General features: G+C 42.2%; 1 protein-coding gene across 1 annotated transcript in view; it reads right to left on the minus strand.

The window, feature by feature from the left end:
- Positions 1 to 16,095, minus strand: part of Tex14 (testis expressed 14, intercellular bridge forming factor) — a 79,785-nt gene that overhangs the window by 24,634 nt on the left and 39,056 nt on the right. Inside the window, exons 15-18 of the mRNA XM_052197675.1 lie at positions 14,149 to 14,231; positions 11,940 to 12,221; positions 10,179 to 10,279; positions 3,793 to 3,859 (exon numbers count right to left, since the gene is read on the minus strand). Coding sequence (XP_052053635.1) covers positions 3,793 to 3,859; positions 10,179 to 10,279; positions 11,940 to 12,221; positions 14,149 to 14,231 — 533 coding nt within the window. The remainder of the gene's footprint in view (positions 1 to 3,792; positions 3,860 to 10,178; positions 10,280 to 11,939; positions 12,222 to 14,148; positions 14,232 to 16,095) is intronic.

Consider the following 16,095-nt stretch of genomic DNA (forward strand, 5'->3'; position numbering starts at 1 on the left):
GGTGTATATGTGAACTCAGTGAGAACTATATTCCAACACTCAGAATACAACCACATTTACTAGCTTTTTGGATGTAACAGTTATTTCTGGAAACAAATGTTATTTTGTCTTTTCAAAGCACATTGACTGTATTCTTGGAAATAGGCACCAGGGGGTGCAATTTTCACTTAAGATTATAAATCCAAAGTGATAAGTTTTGGGGTTTTGGCTCAGTGGTAGAATGCTTGAGCAAGATCCTCAACTCCAGGGATTTTGGGGAAAGATCATTAACTGACGATTCCCAATCAACCAAAAACCTGTACCTCTTTGCGATCACCACAGTTTAGAGAGGGGAGAAGAGAGTGGGGCAAGGACTGAAAACGTAGCTCAATAATCTGTTTTTCCAGGTATCAAGTGTCTGAAATTAGTCTTTCCCTGTTCTCTGTAGGATGCTTCTCAAGTATGTAGACAAACAGATCAGAATTCATTTCCTTCCCATAGTTAAGCTGTTCCACTAAAAGAGCAGCAGATTCTGACTCCAGATGCTCATAATTACCCAATTCCCAGCATCCAAGTGGCTGGTGGGCACTAAAGGTGCACCAGAACACTTGCCTATAGCAGACACAAAGCAGCTCTGAAACCCATCTAGCAGAGAAACGTTGTGGGCTGGGATTCCTCTTCCTGTGACATTGCTTTTAAAAGACAAACCTTGAGAAAGCATAAAGTAATAACCACAGTTTATTACTATTTTTAACATAGCCATTTTTCTACATAGCCAAGGCTATGCAGAAGAAAGTTGGTGGCAGAGCAGGGTGAGAACCATCAGATATACTTTGCACTTCTGCCACAAGATGAAGGGGTTGGTTATATATCAGAGCCCTAAGTGGGAGGAGAGGTAGAGAATGGCTATAAGAACAGAACAAACTGGAAGCCTTAGGCTTTATCATATACTTTAGACATCTGTTTAGAATTGGCCCTGACTTTCTGATCTATTTGTCCTACCATGCCTTTATCCAACAAAAACCTCCAAATCAAAGTGGCCATGTTTACATCAGACCCACAGAAAGTGATCATGAGTAAAGACTGCAAGAAAAGGCGGTATCTCTAGACTCTGGGTCTGTTAATATATATATCCTGAGTCCTAAAAGTGCCAATTCATCTAAAAGCCTGCAGCTCTTTTTCAGTACTAGGACTGAACCCAAGGACTTACCCATGCCAGGCAGATGCTGCCCCACGTGCCTTTTTATTTTGAGGCAGGGTCTTGCTACTTGGGTATTACTTGTGTATTATCATTTACATTTGATAATGTGTACATGTGTATGCATAGTGCACATGCATATGGAGGCCAAAGGTCAACTTCAAGTGCTGTTCCTCAGGAGCAACCCTTTTTTGAGACAGGGTAACTCACTGGGTTGGAGCTTGTAAAGGGGATAGGCTGGCAGGCCAGGAAGCCCCAGGGTCTATCTGTATCCACTTCCCTGGAGGAGATGAGAATACAAGTGTGTGCCACCACGCCAGGCTGTTTGGCATGGGCTCTGGGAATCAAAATCAGATTCTTGTGCTTGCATGGCAAGCTCTTCATCACCTGAGCTGTATCTCCAGCCTCAGATCTAGCTTTTAACTCTGGCTTGAAAATACATGATGCATATGCCAAGAGGGCAAATTACACAGCGTTTAAAAGCATCTCTAGCAGAGCTTTCAGTTCACTTCCCTGCCTGCTGGTCCAACGTTACTTTCTTATGTAATGCAAAGTTCCTTATAAATTTCATGGGAACGAAAAGCTTCTGGCAGGATGCAGCAGCAAAGGCCTGCAATTCCAGTATTCAAAAGGCAGATGCACAAAGATCATGAGTTGAAAGTCAATGTAGGGGACCAAATAGTGAAACTTTGTCATTAAGAGAGAGGTAAAACAAAAATAAAAAAAGAGGAGGGGTCATAGGGAAATTGGCTCAGCAGGTAAAGACCCTTGCCACCATGCCTGATAACCTTAATTAGGGTTCCAGGACCCATGTGGTGGAAGTAGAGAATTTACTTTCTCAAGTTGTTTTCTGATATCCATATGTGTATCACTCATGCACACACACACACACACACACACACATGTAAAAAAATTGAAAGTTAACAAAAGAGGTGACTGTCTTAGGACAAGTCTACAGACAAGTCTACACCCATGATTTTTTTTAAAAGAATTATTTATTTATGTATGTGAGTACACTGGAGCAGTCTTCAGACACACCAGAAGAGGGCATCAGTCCCTACTGGATGGTTGTGAGCCACCATCCACCAGGTGGTCGCTGGGAATTGAACTCAGGACCTCTGGAAGAGCAGTTAGTGCTCTTAACCGCTGAGCCATCTCTCCAGCCCTACACCCACGATTCTTAAGTATGTCTTATTTTTTGAGTCTTTCATGCTTAAGCCTGTATTAAAATAACTTTAATAAAACCCCAAATCTGCTTTCAAAGAGAAAGAAAGAACAAATGAACCAAAGATTCCCTGGGGGTATTAAGTTAAATCTTCAAAACTGGCTGCTATTTATTGGCTTCGTAAGATACTAAGCAAGCTGATAATTGCCAAAACAGGGAATCAGCCTAGACAGCTATTAACAAATGAACAGATAAAGAAAATATGTTGTATATACATAATGAAATTTTATCCAGATGTAAAGAAAAATGGAATTGGTTCTTGTAGGAAAATAGAATTGGAGATCATAATATAAGCAAGATAAGTTAAACTCACAAAGACATACTTATAGTTTATCTCATATAAAGAATCTAATAGAAGAGAGACTGTGTACGACAAGGGGACAGCCGAGAGCATGCAAACCCGAGAGGGACTGACTGCACAGAGCAGCCTGTGTGTGGTATGAAAATGGCACAACAAAATCTTATTTTTGTACCAATATTTATTTTTAGAAGCATAAATTTTAAAAGGGGGGAAAAGATACTAAGAAAAAGAAAACGATGGTGACATTCTGGCTTCTATGATAAAGAAAGACCAGAAATTGAGCTGTCGCTTTTGTGCTGACAATAATCAGCTCTATGGTGTATGAAAAATCCCTCAGGTTGCTCAAGCATGGAAACGCTGTGCTTGCTGTACACCTGTCCAGGGACCCACAATTTGGTAAGTGTGCACTGCCTACAAAAGGTACCACAGGACTACCAGGGGTGTAAATAACACAATGTGTGCCTACCAGGAGACTGAGGAGGAGAGGGGTCTTTTTTTTTTTTTTGTTTGTTTTGTTTTGTTTTGTTTTGTTTTGTTTTTGGAGACAGGGTTTCTCTGTGTAGCCCTGGCTGTCCTGGAACTCACTCTGTAGACCAGGTTGGCCTCAAACTCAGAAATTCACCTGCCTCTGCCTCCCAAGTGCTGTAATTAAAGGCGTGCACCACCACCAGCCCGGCTTTGTTTTATTTTTAATCCTTTTTTATGTGTATGAGTGTTTTGTCTGCATATATGTCTGTGCATCAAGTGCATGCAGTGCCTGTAGAGGCCAGAAGAGGGCATCATATTCCCTGGGAATGAAGATGCAGACAGTTGTAAGCTGCCCTGTGGGTATTAAGAATGGAACCCAGGTCCTCTAGGAGAGCAGCCAGTGCTCTTAACTGCTGAGTCATCTTTCCAGCCCCATAAAGGACTCATTCTAAAGAGGTGAGGTCAGTGAATCTTGTTTGGTTTTCTCATCTGCAAAATGAAAATCCTGAACAAGGTTGTTTCTAAGGAAGCCCATCCCCACCCCTGCCCAGCTGTAAACACCTGTAATCCAACGGAAAATGTAGGGAAAGGATTCCCAAAGAGATCTGCTGTAGCACTTACCACAGCCTTCAGGTTGGGCAAAAGAACTCTGGATTTTTTCAAAGTCTTCTTCTATGGGACTTGAGGTCTATAAAAGAAAAGTAAAGAAAGTAGCTTCTGAAAGAAAAGGCAAAGACATTTTCAAAAAGTTTTTTTTTTGTTTTTTGTTTTTTTGTTGTTGTTTTTTCGAGACAGGGTTTCTCTGTATAGCCCTGGCTGTCCTGGAACTCGCTCTGTAGACCAGGCTAGCCTCAAACTCAGAAATCTGCCTGCCTCTGCCTCCCAGAGTGCTGGGATTACAGGTGTGCACATGCTCCAGTGAGTGTATGGGAACAGAGACTTGGGGAGGGAGTCAAAAAGAGGAAGTGTACCTGGAAGGACTGGGAAGAGTATGATCTGGTTTCATGACATGAAAATACCAAATAATCAATGAAAATACACATGCGCGCGCGCGCGCACACACACACACACACACACACACAAACAAAAAAATCTAGTAAGGCCTTGTGCATGCTAGGAAAGCACTCTAGCACTGAGCCACATATTAAGGCCTCTTGATGTTCTTAAACTTTGAGAAGTATAGAAAGAGAACATTTTCCCAGACACTATTTCGATGTGACCTCCACTGTGCAGAGGAATTCTGTGACCTCACTTCTTCCAGCATTACCCCTTGTGCGACACCCTAACAAAAAAAAAACTTCAGTAAAGTGTGAAATGGGAGTGATGACTTTGAGGGAGAGGCAATGACTGAAAGGGAGGACAGGGGCATCTTAGGAACTCGCAGTGCTGTTTCCTGACCTGGTAACTGGCTATGTGTTTCTGGTTTACAATAATTCATAAGCTAAAGTTTGCACTTTTTGTTTTTCTTTTTTAAATTAATTAATTAATTTATTCTCTTTACAACCCAATAATCAGCCCTTCCTCTCCTTAGTACCTGTCATACAAGCCTCCCCCTATTTAACTTTCTCCTTCTCTTTAGAGAAGGGAAGTCTCTGGGTCTCTCTGGGTGTCATGTGCCTGTCCTGCTCCCTTCCCCGCACCCCTCCCATGTACATCAAGTCATCACTGTGGGGCTAAAGTGAATCTCTCCCACTGAGGCCAGACAAGGTGGTCCATTTAGGGTGCAGGATCCACAGGCAGGCAGGCAACAGGCTTAGAGACAGCCCCTGTTCTAGCTGTCGGGGACCATATGAAGACCAAGCTGTTCATCTGCTACATGGGAACAGGGGCTTGGGCCAGCCTGGTTTTGTGTTTCAATTCAGGGTTTCTGTGTGTGTGTGTAGCACTGGCTGTCCTGGAACTTGCTTTGTAGACCAAGCTGGCCTTGAACTCAAAGATCTGTCTTCCTCTACCTTCAGAGTGCTGAGACACAATCTCTGTATGTAGTCCAGGCTAGCCTAGAATTTATTTTTCTGCTGCCTCAGCTTCCCAAATGCTGGAATTAGACATATTATCAAACCTAGGTCAATATTTTCTCTTTTTTATTAAAGACTTCTTAATGTTTCAGGCTGCATGTGGTTAAAAGAATACTCAAAGAAGTTAATAATAGAACATTGTTCTGAATTTTCAGAAACAGATAAATGGAAATTATACTTTTCATATACCTTGGGATTCTTTTAGTCAGTTAAATGCTAGAATCGACAACTATAATCCTCCCTTTCTTTCTCTCACTTTTTATGATAATAAAAACAGGAAAGATCCTCCCTGGGCAGAGGAGATAACTCCGATTATGCTTCTGTGGGCGTCAGAGGACCTCAGCTTGACCAGAAGATGCCGCATGAAGAGAGGGCTGAGGACTAAGGCTGTAACTTAGTTAGGAGAGCAGGTGCCTAGCACGCACCAAGCTACAGTCAGATCCCATCACTATGGAAGCCCAGCCATTGTGGCACATGCCTGTAATCCCAGTACTTAGGAGGTATAGACAGGAACTTCAGAAGTTCAAGGTCAGCCTTAGTTACACAGCAAATTTGAGTCTGTCCTAAGCTATGAGAGACCCTGTCTCAAGAAAAACAAAAAACAAACAAACAAACAAAAAAAACCCCTGGGATATTGTCTTAGTCAGGGTTTCTATTCCTGCACAAACATCATGACCAAGAAGCAAGTCGGGAAGGAAAAGGTTTATTCATGACAGTTCCAAATTGCTGTTTATCACCAAAAGAGGTCAGGAAGCAGGAGCTAATGCAGAGGCCATGGAGGGATGTTTCTTACTGGCTTGCTTCCCCTGGCTTGTTCAGCCTGCTCTCTTATAGAACCCAAGAATACCAGCCCAGAGATGGTACCACCCACAAGGGACCCTCTCCCACTTGATCACTAATTGAGAAAATGCCCCACAACTGGATCTCATGGAGGCACTTCCCCAAATGAAGCTCCTTTCTCTGTGATAACTCCAGCCTGTGTCAAGTTGACACACAAACCAGCCAGTACAGATATAAAGTATATAAAACTTTGTATACTAAAAGTGCTAGGGAAGTAGAAATAGGTTAAATGGCTTTCTTCAGGTCTCAGTAAAAGACTTTGTCTCAGAAAAGATTGGCATCTACTTTCCATATGCTTGTATGCTCGTACGCACGTACACACACACACACACACACACACACACACACACACACACACGAGATTCCTCAAAGGTGACAGGTTTTGGAGAGGTAAACATGTAACTATGAGTCCAATGTCTTTTATCTCATGATAAAACACCACTCAAGGCAAGTCCTCACAGATGATCAAGAAAACTTCGTTTCTCATGTTTGTTCTTGAACCTTGGCTTCTGTCTCTCCTGTCACTAAAGCTTGCTGGCTGAGCTTCACCCTTACATATGCACATGTCACAGGAAGGGATTTCTTTCCTCAGAACGACATAGGAACCAGGAAGCATGAATAAAAGCATTTTGAAAAAAAGTACAAGAAGATATGAAGTTCCTGAGAGAAATTTCAAGAACCTAACTGACCTTTCACTGTAAAAAAAATCTTATTTTCTTTCTTTCCTTTTCTAAGACAGCACATTATGTATCTCAGGCTAATTTTGAACCTTCTATATAGCTCAGGATGATCTTGAACTTCAGATCCTCCTGCCTCTGCCTCACCAGTGCTAGGACTCCAGGTATACACCACACTATGCCTGCTTTATGCGGCTCTGGAACCCAAAGGGCTTTTTGTATGTTAGGCCAGCTTTCTATAAACTGAGCTGTACCTGGGCCCAAATCCTTATTTTTCAATTAAAAAAAATTCATGAAAATACTGGTATATTGAAAACATCTACTTGTAAGCCTTATTTTTTTTAAAAAAATATTTTAAATGAACAAAGGGGTTCACTGAATAATGGTACTTGCCATGCAGGCCTAACAACTTGCTTAATCCCCTGGAACCCACTGTGGAAAGAAAGAACCAATGCCTCAAAGTTGTCCTCTGGCATACCATGACACATTTGTCCTTGTGTATGTGAAGGCAATAAAGAAATCTGCATGTGTACTTTACTGTGTCTTAGTTACTCTTCTGTTCCAGTGATCAAGTGCCCTGGGTAACATTGTGCGGGGAAGTCCTGGCAGTGGGTCATGCTCTCTCTACAGACAAGAGGCCGAGGACAAAGCTGCTTGTGCTCAGCTAGCTTTCTCTCTTCGTGTTGTCCAGGACCCCAGCTTAGGGAAAGACAGTGGTCCTTTAGGATAGGTCTTCCCACCTCAATTAACCTAAAGATAATCCCCCACAGGACGTGCACAGGGGCTAACCTTGTCTAAACAATCCCTCAACAAATGACCCTGGAGATTTGTGTCCTAGGTGGTTCTAGATTCTATCCAGTTAACAATCAGCACTAACCATCACAATAATATTATGAATTTTACACACAAGCTTATGAGTTAAGCTTGTATTTGTTTTTGTTTCACAGATGATCAATAAAAACGCTGGAGCGGTGGTTCAGCAATCAAGAGCACTTGCTACTGTTCCAGAGAACCTGGGTTAATTCTCAGCATCTACATGTGAGCACATGGTAGCTCACAACAGGCTGTAACTCCAGTACCAAGGACTCCAACACGCTCTTCTGGCCTCCCCAGTCACCAGGCACAAATGTCTTGTACATTCATACATGCAGCCTCCACAGGCTCATATATTTGACCCCTTAGCTCCTTAGGAATTATTTTTGAAAGGATTAGGAGTTGTGGCCTTGGTGACTTTGAGGTTTCAACAGCCCACAGCCAAGGCCTGTATCTGTGTGCTGCTGACCCTGTGGATCAGGATGTAGTTCTCAGGCACCTGCTTCAGTACCCTGTGTGCCACCATGCTGTGCTCCTGCCACGATGATAATGGACTAAGCCCCTGAACCGGTGAGCCAGCCCCAGTTATATGCTTTCTCTTGTAAGAGTTGCCGTGGTCATCCTGTCTCTTCATAATGACTAAGACAAAGGCAAAACACTCATACAAATAAAATAATAACTAAAAGATATACTCGTGATCTGAAGTTTAAATTGATCTCTTAGGACCTCAGAAGACTGTGATGAACTGTGCAGACTGATCTAACTAACAATGAGGGAGATAATGTTTAAATTGCTATTCACTGCAAACAAATGCTTTTACAGCTGGATGCAATGCTAATAACGTGTTGGACATAACCCTGTGGCCATCAGTCATGTAGGGCCACACCCCAGGACTCTAGTGTTCTGGTTGGACTCCACCCCCACAGTCACCTGGCTACAGCCAGGTTTTCCCCACCCCAGGTTACCTGGCAATAGCCAGGTGGCCCAGCCCACTATTAAAGGGGATGCTTGGACCCTCCTCACTCTCTTGTCCTTTTCTCTTGCCCATACCCTTGCCCCTTCTCTATCATCTTTTCTCTTTTCTTTTCTCTCTCCCTTTCTCTTATCTTTTCTCTTTCTCTATTCTCTTCCCCTCTTTCCATGGGGTCAGGGCTGGCTTTCATTTCTCTATCTCCCCTCTCTCACTCTACCCTTCTATAATAAAGTTTGAAAGTCATGAGCTGTCTCTTCTTATCAAAGCCTGCCATGTTGGAGTAATGGAACAGGCCTCCTCAGAGCGTTCCCAGCCAACAGAAAGAACCAAGGACTTCCCCGTCCAGCCAGGTTTCCTCCACAGTACTCAGGCCTCCGCACCACAGGATCAAGACCACAAGGACTCCATCCTCCTAGCCAGCCAGGCTGCCTCTATTGTTACATGGACCTGCTCACCATTCCCTACAATAATGGACTTATCCAAAACTACCAGGAGCCTAATGTTGCCCTAAACTGGCTCTCCTTGTCTTTTGAGCATGTACCTTCCTGGTGGGAAGAGACAGCATAGGGAATGTTAGGACTGTATAGGGAACATTTCATTTGCAAAAGGGAAAGGGATTAAGTAACCTTTCTGCTCTGAAAATCTGAGAAGAGTAGTTCTAGGCAGTTAAGGCTGAAACAAACTGAAAACTACATGGATCCCTCGGGAGTACGATACAGTCCATGTGTTGGCACTGTCTTATACTGAGGATACATACCACAGTTTACAGACAAGTGAGGGAGTCTGATCTTTAAAATGACAATGCAGTCTCAAGAGTAAAGTATAAAAAGTAGTCAGTGCTTTATACACTTGCTCTATTTGGGTACTGATTACTATCTGCCCAGACCACTCATTTTTTTCCAATTCAGACAGGGATTCTGTAAGACACTGCAGCTAATTTCCTTGGATATTACTTTTGCTATACCCTTCAAAATGTCCCTACACACTTAAGAGCTGTTCCCTTTTGCCTCTCTTATCACAATAAAATTCCTCAGACAATCTTGAACTCCTCAAATCATCCCCATTCCCTGACTAGAGCTGCTGTAGGTAAGCCAATGTGTGGAATGTACAGCCATCTTCCCAGCCCCCAGACAGTAGGAAGAGTACAGGCCTTTGTTGTTCCTGTGGTCTAAGTACACAAGACTCCGTGCCATGTTCATCAAAAGACTTCATTACCAGGCTACTGAAATGGCTTGGCTCAGCAGTAAAGGTATGTGCCACACAAGCCTGGTAAAGTGAGTTTGATCCCTAGAACCTACACAAAAGTGAACGGAGAGAACAGACTCCAAAAATGTTGTCCCTTGGCCTCTACACCTGAGCCATGGCTCACATGCCAACACATATGCATCATCACAAGCACGATGACATTAAAAAAAAAAAACCTCACTATTACATCATTATATTGTATCATTCTCAACAGTTATCTGTATCACCCACCTCTTTAGGTTTTTGGTTTGAGGGCATGGGGTGGGTTGAGACAGGGTCTTGGCTGGTTCTGAATTGTATCTATATTATTTAAGCCATTATATGCCTGTATAGTTAGTATATCTAATTTGTACAGCTAACCTTTGGTGTCATAATATACTACGACTCAGGCTGATTTATCAGATCCCTGCGTACATCGTGGTTCTGCCAGGCTGTATTACTTACACTGTAAAACTTCTCAGTACCCACAGATGTGTCACAGCTTGCTTGAGAGGCTTCATTGTGCTCTGGCTGCTCATAGTTTCTGAAGAATGGGTATCTAAAACCTAGGGATCATGACAAAACCAGAGAAACGGTCATTCAGTGACACTCATGTTACAGGAAAAGACAAAAGTAATATTAGAATAGAGATGGAAAGAGTAGCTAAATTCTCTATGTTACACAGATATAGACACTGTGAGTTTAGCATGGTCCCAAAACAGAGCCCTGGGTCATCCAGACATTTTGACCATCCATTCAGCAACACATCTTTTTGCTTGTTTGTTTGTTTGAGACAGGGTTTCTCTGTATAGCCCCGGCTGTCCTAGAACTCACTCTGTAGACCAGGCTGGCCTCAAACTCAGAGATCTGCCGGCCTTTGCCTCCTGAGTGCTGAGTCAAAGGCGTGTACCACCATTTTCCAGCAAACAGCAATTCTTGAAAAATAGATTCTAAATACAAAAAAAAAAAAAACCCAAGCAATTGATTTTACTGTATTATTATTGTTCTTTGGTTGGTATGGTTTTCTGGAACAGGGTTTCATGTAACCCAGGATGACCTGGAACCTGCTGTGCAGCTGAGGATAACCTGATCCTCCTGCCTCCATCTCCTAAGTGTTAAGAATATAAGTATATATGCTACTCTGTATGGTTTTTCTTTTATATTTGTGTGTGTGCATATCTGACTGCACATGTACATGAAGGCACACATGTATGTATGTGAAGGTCAGCAGTAGATGCTGTGTATTTTTCTCTATCCCTCCCCACATTATCTTTTTTTTTTTTTTTGATTTGGTTTTTTTTCGATACAGGATTTCTCTGTGTAGCCCTGGCTGTCCTGGAGCTCACCAGGCTGGCCTTGAACTCAGAAATCTGCCTGCCTCTGCCTCCCAGAGTGCTGGGATTACAGGCATGCACCACCACCGCCTGGCCACATTATCTTTTGAGACAGTCTTTCAGTGGACCTGGCATTCACAGACTGCATATGTGTCCAGTGCGCTCTAGGGATCCACCTGGACTAGGGTTACAGATGCTGGTATTCATGATTAAATTTTACTTAAGTGCTGGGAATCTGAACTCAAGCTTCATGCTTACAAAGCAGAGTTTACCCACTGATCCATATCCTCTAGATTCATATTCTCTCTGTGTTCTCTGTGTCTGTCTAGCTCTCTCTCTTAGAAAGTAGAGAGAGGAATTCAATTGATTTTCTGAAAGTCTAAGTGTCAATTTTAGATGACTTTTTCTTTGATTTCAATATCTGAAAAAGTATCTGATGATTTGACTGTGAACCAGTTATAATGACAGTAAATGCCACGTGGCCTCAATAAGTTTATTTCAAGCTCAGAGTGCAATGCAAAGAAAAAAAACAGGCTGGATATGTTAGCATATACCTGCATTACCAACACTGAGGTTATCCTGGCCTACACTGCAAAGGGATGTCTAATAAAGAAACATTCACTAGGGAATAATGGTCCACATTTGCCTTCAGGTAAGAAAGGTTTGATTCTTGCTAGATTAGACCTGGGACCAGGGTCAGCACTTAGAGATTATTTTACTTTCTTTGGACGAAGGGATCTTGTTTCAGTTATAGGGAAATAAGTTAATCTCTTCACCTTTGAACACAAGGTTCTCAGAAAAGGAGTCAGGACCAAGCAAAGGGAAAATGCTAGATGTGCACATATTTTGAGAGCTGGTTAGATCACCTAACCAGCTCTTCCAGTGAACTTACTGGGGAAGCGAGGAAGGCCTGTCCATCTGCTGTGCTTGTTCTTGTCACAGTCGCTGTTGTCCATTTTGCCAAACGTCGTATTTCCTTTTAGCTCATCCTTTTCTCTCTGGTATTCTAAAACGTGCTGCCATTCTGTGCTCTCGGGACCTCTCGTTGGGGGCCTTGGCAAAGGAGCGCTCTCACTTTCAACCTTACTCTCCAAAGGCAGACTGCTCTGAGGGTTCCAAGGAGGTATGAGCAGCTGCCCAGAAACTGCTTTCTCGGCCATTTCTTTTACTGCCACTGGGCACAAGAGAAAGTAGCATTTAAAACATCACTGCAAACATTAGAGACAAGAATTTTTCAACCTTAAAAGATAGAATATAGTCAGGCAGTGGTGGCACATGCCTTTAATCCCAGTACTTGGGAGGCAGAGACAGGCAGATTTCTGAGTTCGAGGCTAGCCTGGTCTACAGAGTGAGTTTCAGTTTTGAAACCCTGTCTCGAAAAACAAAAAACAAACAAACAAAAAAGAATACTACTGCAACCATCTTCTAACAATAATAACTGCTTTGGTATACTTTCATTGACTTCATCTTGCCTGCTTGCCTTTAAGGGAAGGGGATGAGAAAGAGCTATAAGTGACTACAGGAAATTTCCCCAAATGATGGCCCATGCTGCTGAATTCCAGAAGCAAGCAGTAAAGAACTTATAGATGGATCCTCTGCTGATTTAATGAGGAAAACCATAACTGAAATTCCCAGGTCACAGAAATCACCATTTGCCTGACCTTTCTAGACCACCCTGAGCCCAAACCTTCTAGGGAGGAATACACACCCAGGAAGCTCTAACCGTTACAGAATATGTGAGAGAAACACCGCATGGTCTCCATTTTAATAATGTTTATGGGGTAAATATACTATATACTGTTTTACTACATATTATGCGATATATATCTACAGATGATAGAAACTTTCCCTACAATTTTAAAAAATAGAAAAGCGCTTTTCTTCTACAGTCTAATCAGAAGAGCTGTGCTTTCTTTATACAATGGTCTTATAGGTAGAAAAGGCACATGTATGAACCAGTGCTGTGATCCTCAACAGTCAAACCTATATTGTCTATATTGAAGAGACTCCAAGCAGGTGCTGGTGCTCTTGCTTCACCCCAAGTTCACTCCCAGAACCATGAAACAAACAAAACTGATGATAAAGAATTAGAGATTTCAGCCGGGCGGTGGTGGCGCACGCCTGTAATCCCAGCACTTGGAAGGCAGAGGCAGGCAGATTTCTGAGTTTGAGGCCAGCTTGGTCTACACAGAGGAAGCCTGTCTTGAAACCCCCCCCAAAAGAAATGAAAGAAAGAAAGAAAGGAAGGAAGGAAGGAAGGAAGGAAGGAAGGAAGGAAGGAAGGAAGGAAAGAAAGAAAGAAAGAAAGAAAGAAAGGAAAGAAAGAAAGGAAAGAAAAGAAGGAAGGAAGGAAAGAAGGAAGGAAAGAAAGAAAGAAAGAAAGAAAGAAAGAAAGAAAGAAAGAAAGAAAGAAAGAAAGAAAGAAAGAAAAGAAAGAAAGGAAGGAAAGAAGGAAGGAAAGAAAGGAAGGAAGGAAGGAAGGAAAGAAAGAAAGAAAGGAAAGAAAAAAGAAAGAAAGGAAAGAAAGAAAGAAAGGAAAGAAAAGAAGGAAGGAAAGAAAGGAAGGAAGGAAGGAAGGAAAGAAGGAAGGAAAGAAAGGAAGGAAGGAAGGAAAGAAAGAAAGAAAAGAAAAGAAAGAAAGGAAGGAAGGAAGGAAGGAAGGAAGGAAGGAAGGAAGGAAGGAAGGAAAGAAGGAAGGAAAGAAAGAAAGGAAGGAAGGAAGGAAAGAAAAGAAAAGAATTAGAGATTTATTCATCAGCTAGGCCCTGCATGCCTATAACCATAATACTCAAAGATCATTAGTTTAAGGCCAGCCTGAGCTACATAGTGAGATCCTGTCTCAAACAAAACAAAACAAAACAAAAAAACAATAGCCGGGCAGTGGTGGTGCACGCCTGTAATCCCAGCACTCTGGGAGGCAGAGGTAGGTGGATTTCTGAGTTTGAGCCCAGCCTGGTCTACAGAGTGAGTTCCAGGACAGTCAGGGATACACAGAGAAACCCTGTCTCGAAAAAAAGCAAATCCCCCCCCAAAAAAAAAAACCAAACTAAACAAAACAATAAACATTACCTTAAATAATAAACCCATGACTTCATACTCACATCTCCATTTTAAGTGTGTCTCTCCGTTATCTTCATTATTTCTTGACTTAATATCATAGATTTCAGAAGACTCAGATTCCATACTGATCCAATGTTGCATCATGCAGGGCAGAAGTGATATAGATACAAATAACATCTATTTGTTCATGTTACTAACAGAATTCAAAACCCATAACCCTCCTTCCATACTCCTTGTTGAAGCACTGACTCCGACTCACCACCAGAGAGCACCACATCATCAGACTGAGACCCTCTGCCTCCTGCCCTTTGAGGCCTAGATGACTCTGGTCTCCCCAGTGTCTGGACTCAGATTAGGATGCACTATTAGCTGAGTCACTCTTCACTTGGATCCAATTCCCTAGACCTTTCCTGGCTGAGAAATTAAAAGGTGAGCTAAAAGTTCTCTACAAGTTATTGGTGTTAATAATATCCAATTTCTAATAATGTTCCTGGGAGATGTTCAGAAGTAGAAGACAGTTGAAATAGTTTCATCTGACAGTGTCTGTTCTTTGCTGTTGCCAAGTCTACCCTGCCCCCAATAAGACCAATCATTCTCATTAAGGTTCTGCCTGGGACTTTCTATCAAAATTCTCTGGCACTGAACCATACCAGTGACAGCACAAAACCTGACATGGGGAGGAAGGGTCTTAAGGCACAAGTATCCTGAAGAACAAAGTTTTCCTGGGTTCTGGACCCTGCTTGCTTGCCAGGACACCTGTCTTGTATTGGTGAATGTCAGTCTCTCTGAACCAAGCTTCTTTACCTGCAAATCAAAGCAGGCTCTTCTCCTCTAAATACCCCGTGATTTTACCCATTTTGTCATGAATTAAAGTAGCTCTTCAGGGATGAGCATGGTGTACATGCCTTTAATCCCAGTTCTCTGCAGGCAGAGTTGGCAGATCTTTGTGAGTTCCAGGCCACCCAGGACTACATAGTGAAACCCCGTTTCAGATACTCACAACAATACTAAAAAATTAATAATAATAATAATAATAATAATAATAAATTCTTCAAAAGTTTGTGGCCCAGCTATGAAATCTGTGTTGCTCAGAATGCACTACTACCCAGCTGGACCAGAAATGAGAAACCAGATCTGACCAGATGCTCCCAAGAGCTTTTTGGTGACAACTACGAAGGATCTTTAAAATGTTCAAAGCCTGTAAATAATTCTGTTCCTGGGAAACTATCCTGAATACTTAACCAAAAATATAGAAAAAAAACTGGATTTTTTTAAGTTTTTTTCCTGTTGTTTTTTGAGATAGGGTTTCTCTGTGTAGCCCTGGCTATCTTGGAACTCACTCTGTAGTCCAGGCTGGCTTCAAACTCAGAGATCCACCTGCCTCTGTCTCCCAAGTGCTAGGCTCAAAGGCAGGCACCATCATGCCTAGAATGAACTTTTAAAAATCATTATAACCTTGCTTTCAACAGAATAAAAAAATACAATATAAAACTCAACAATGAGAAATTTTTCAAAATTTCAGAATAGATTTACAGAAGTTTTTTAAAAATAGCATAGCATGTGATGTGAAACATACACATTTTTTTAGTTTATTTGTTTGTTTACTTATTTATTTTAGAGAATCTTTCCATGTAGCCCAGGGCAGCCTCTACCTGCTCAGTATTGAGACTGTAGGCAGGAGCCATTATGCCTTACTTCCTTCTGACATCTTTTAAAACAAATATATGCATATGTGTGATTCACCTACACATCTGTCTGTGCCAGGGCCTGGAGAAGCCAGAAGAGGGCACTGGATCCTTCGGGCTACAGTCATAGATGGTTGTGAGCTGCCATATGGTTACTGCTGGGAACTGAACTTGAGTGAGAGCAGCCACAGAGCCGTCTCTCCAGCCCTTTTTTCTGTTTTGTTTTGAGACGGAGCAACACTGTAGCCCTGCCTGGCTTGGAACTCACTATATAGAGGATGCTGATCTTAAACTGTGTCTACC

The sequence above is a fragment of the Apodemus sylvaticus genome, chromosome 10, assembly GCF_947179515.1.
Source record: "Apodemus sylvaticus chromosome 10, mApoSyl1.1, whole genome shotgun sequence".
Taxonomy (NCBI): domain Eukaryota; kingdom Metazoa; phylum Chordata; class Mammalia; order Rodentia; family Muridae; genus Apodemus; species Apodemus sylvaticus.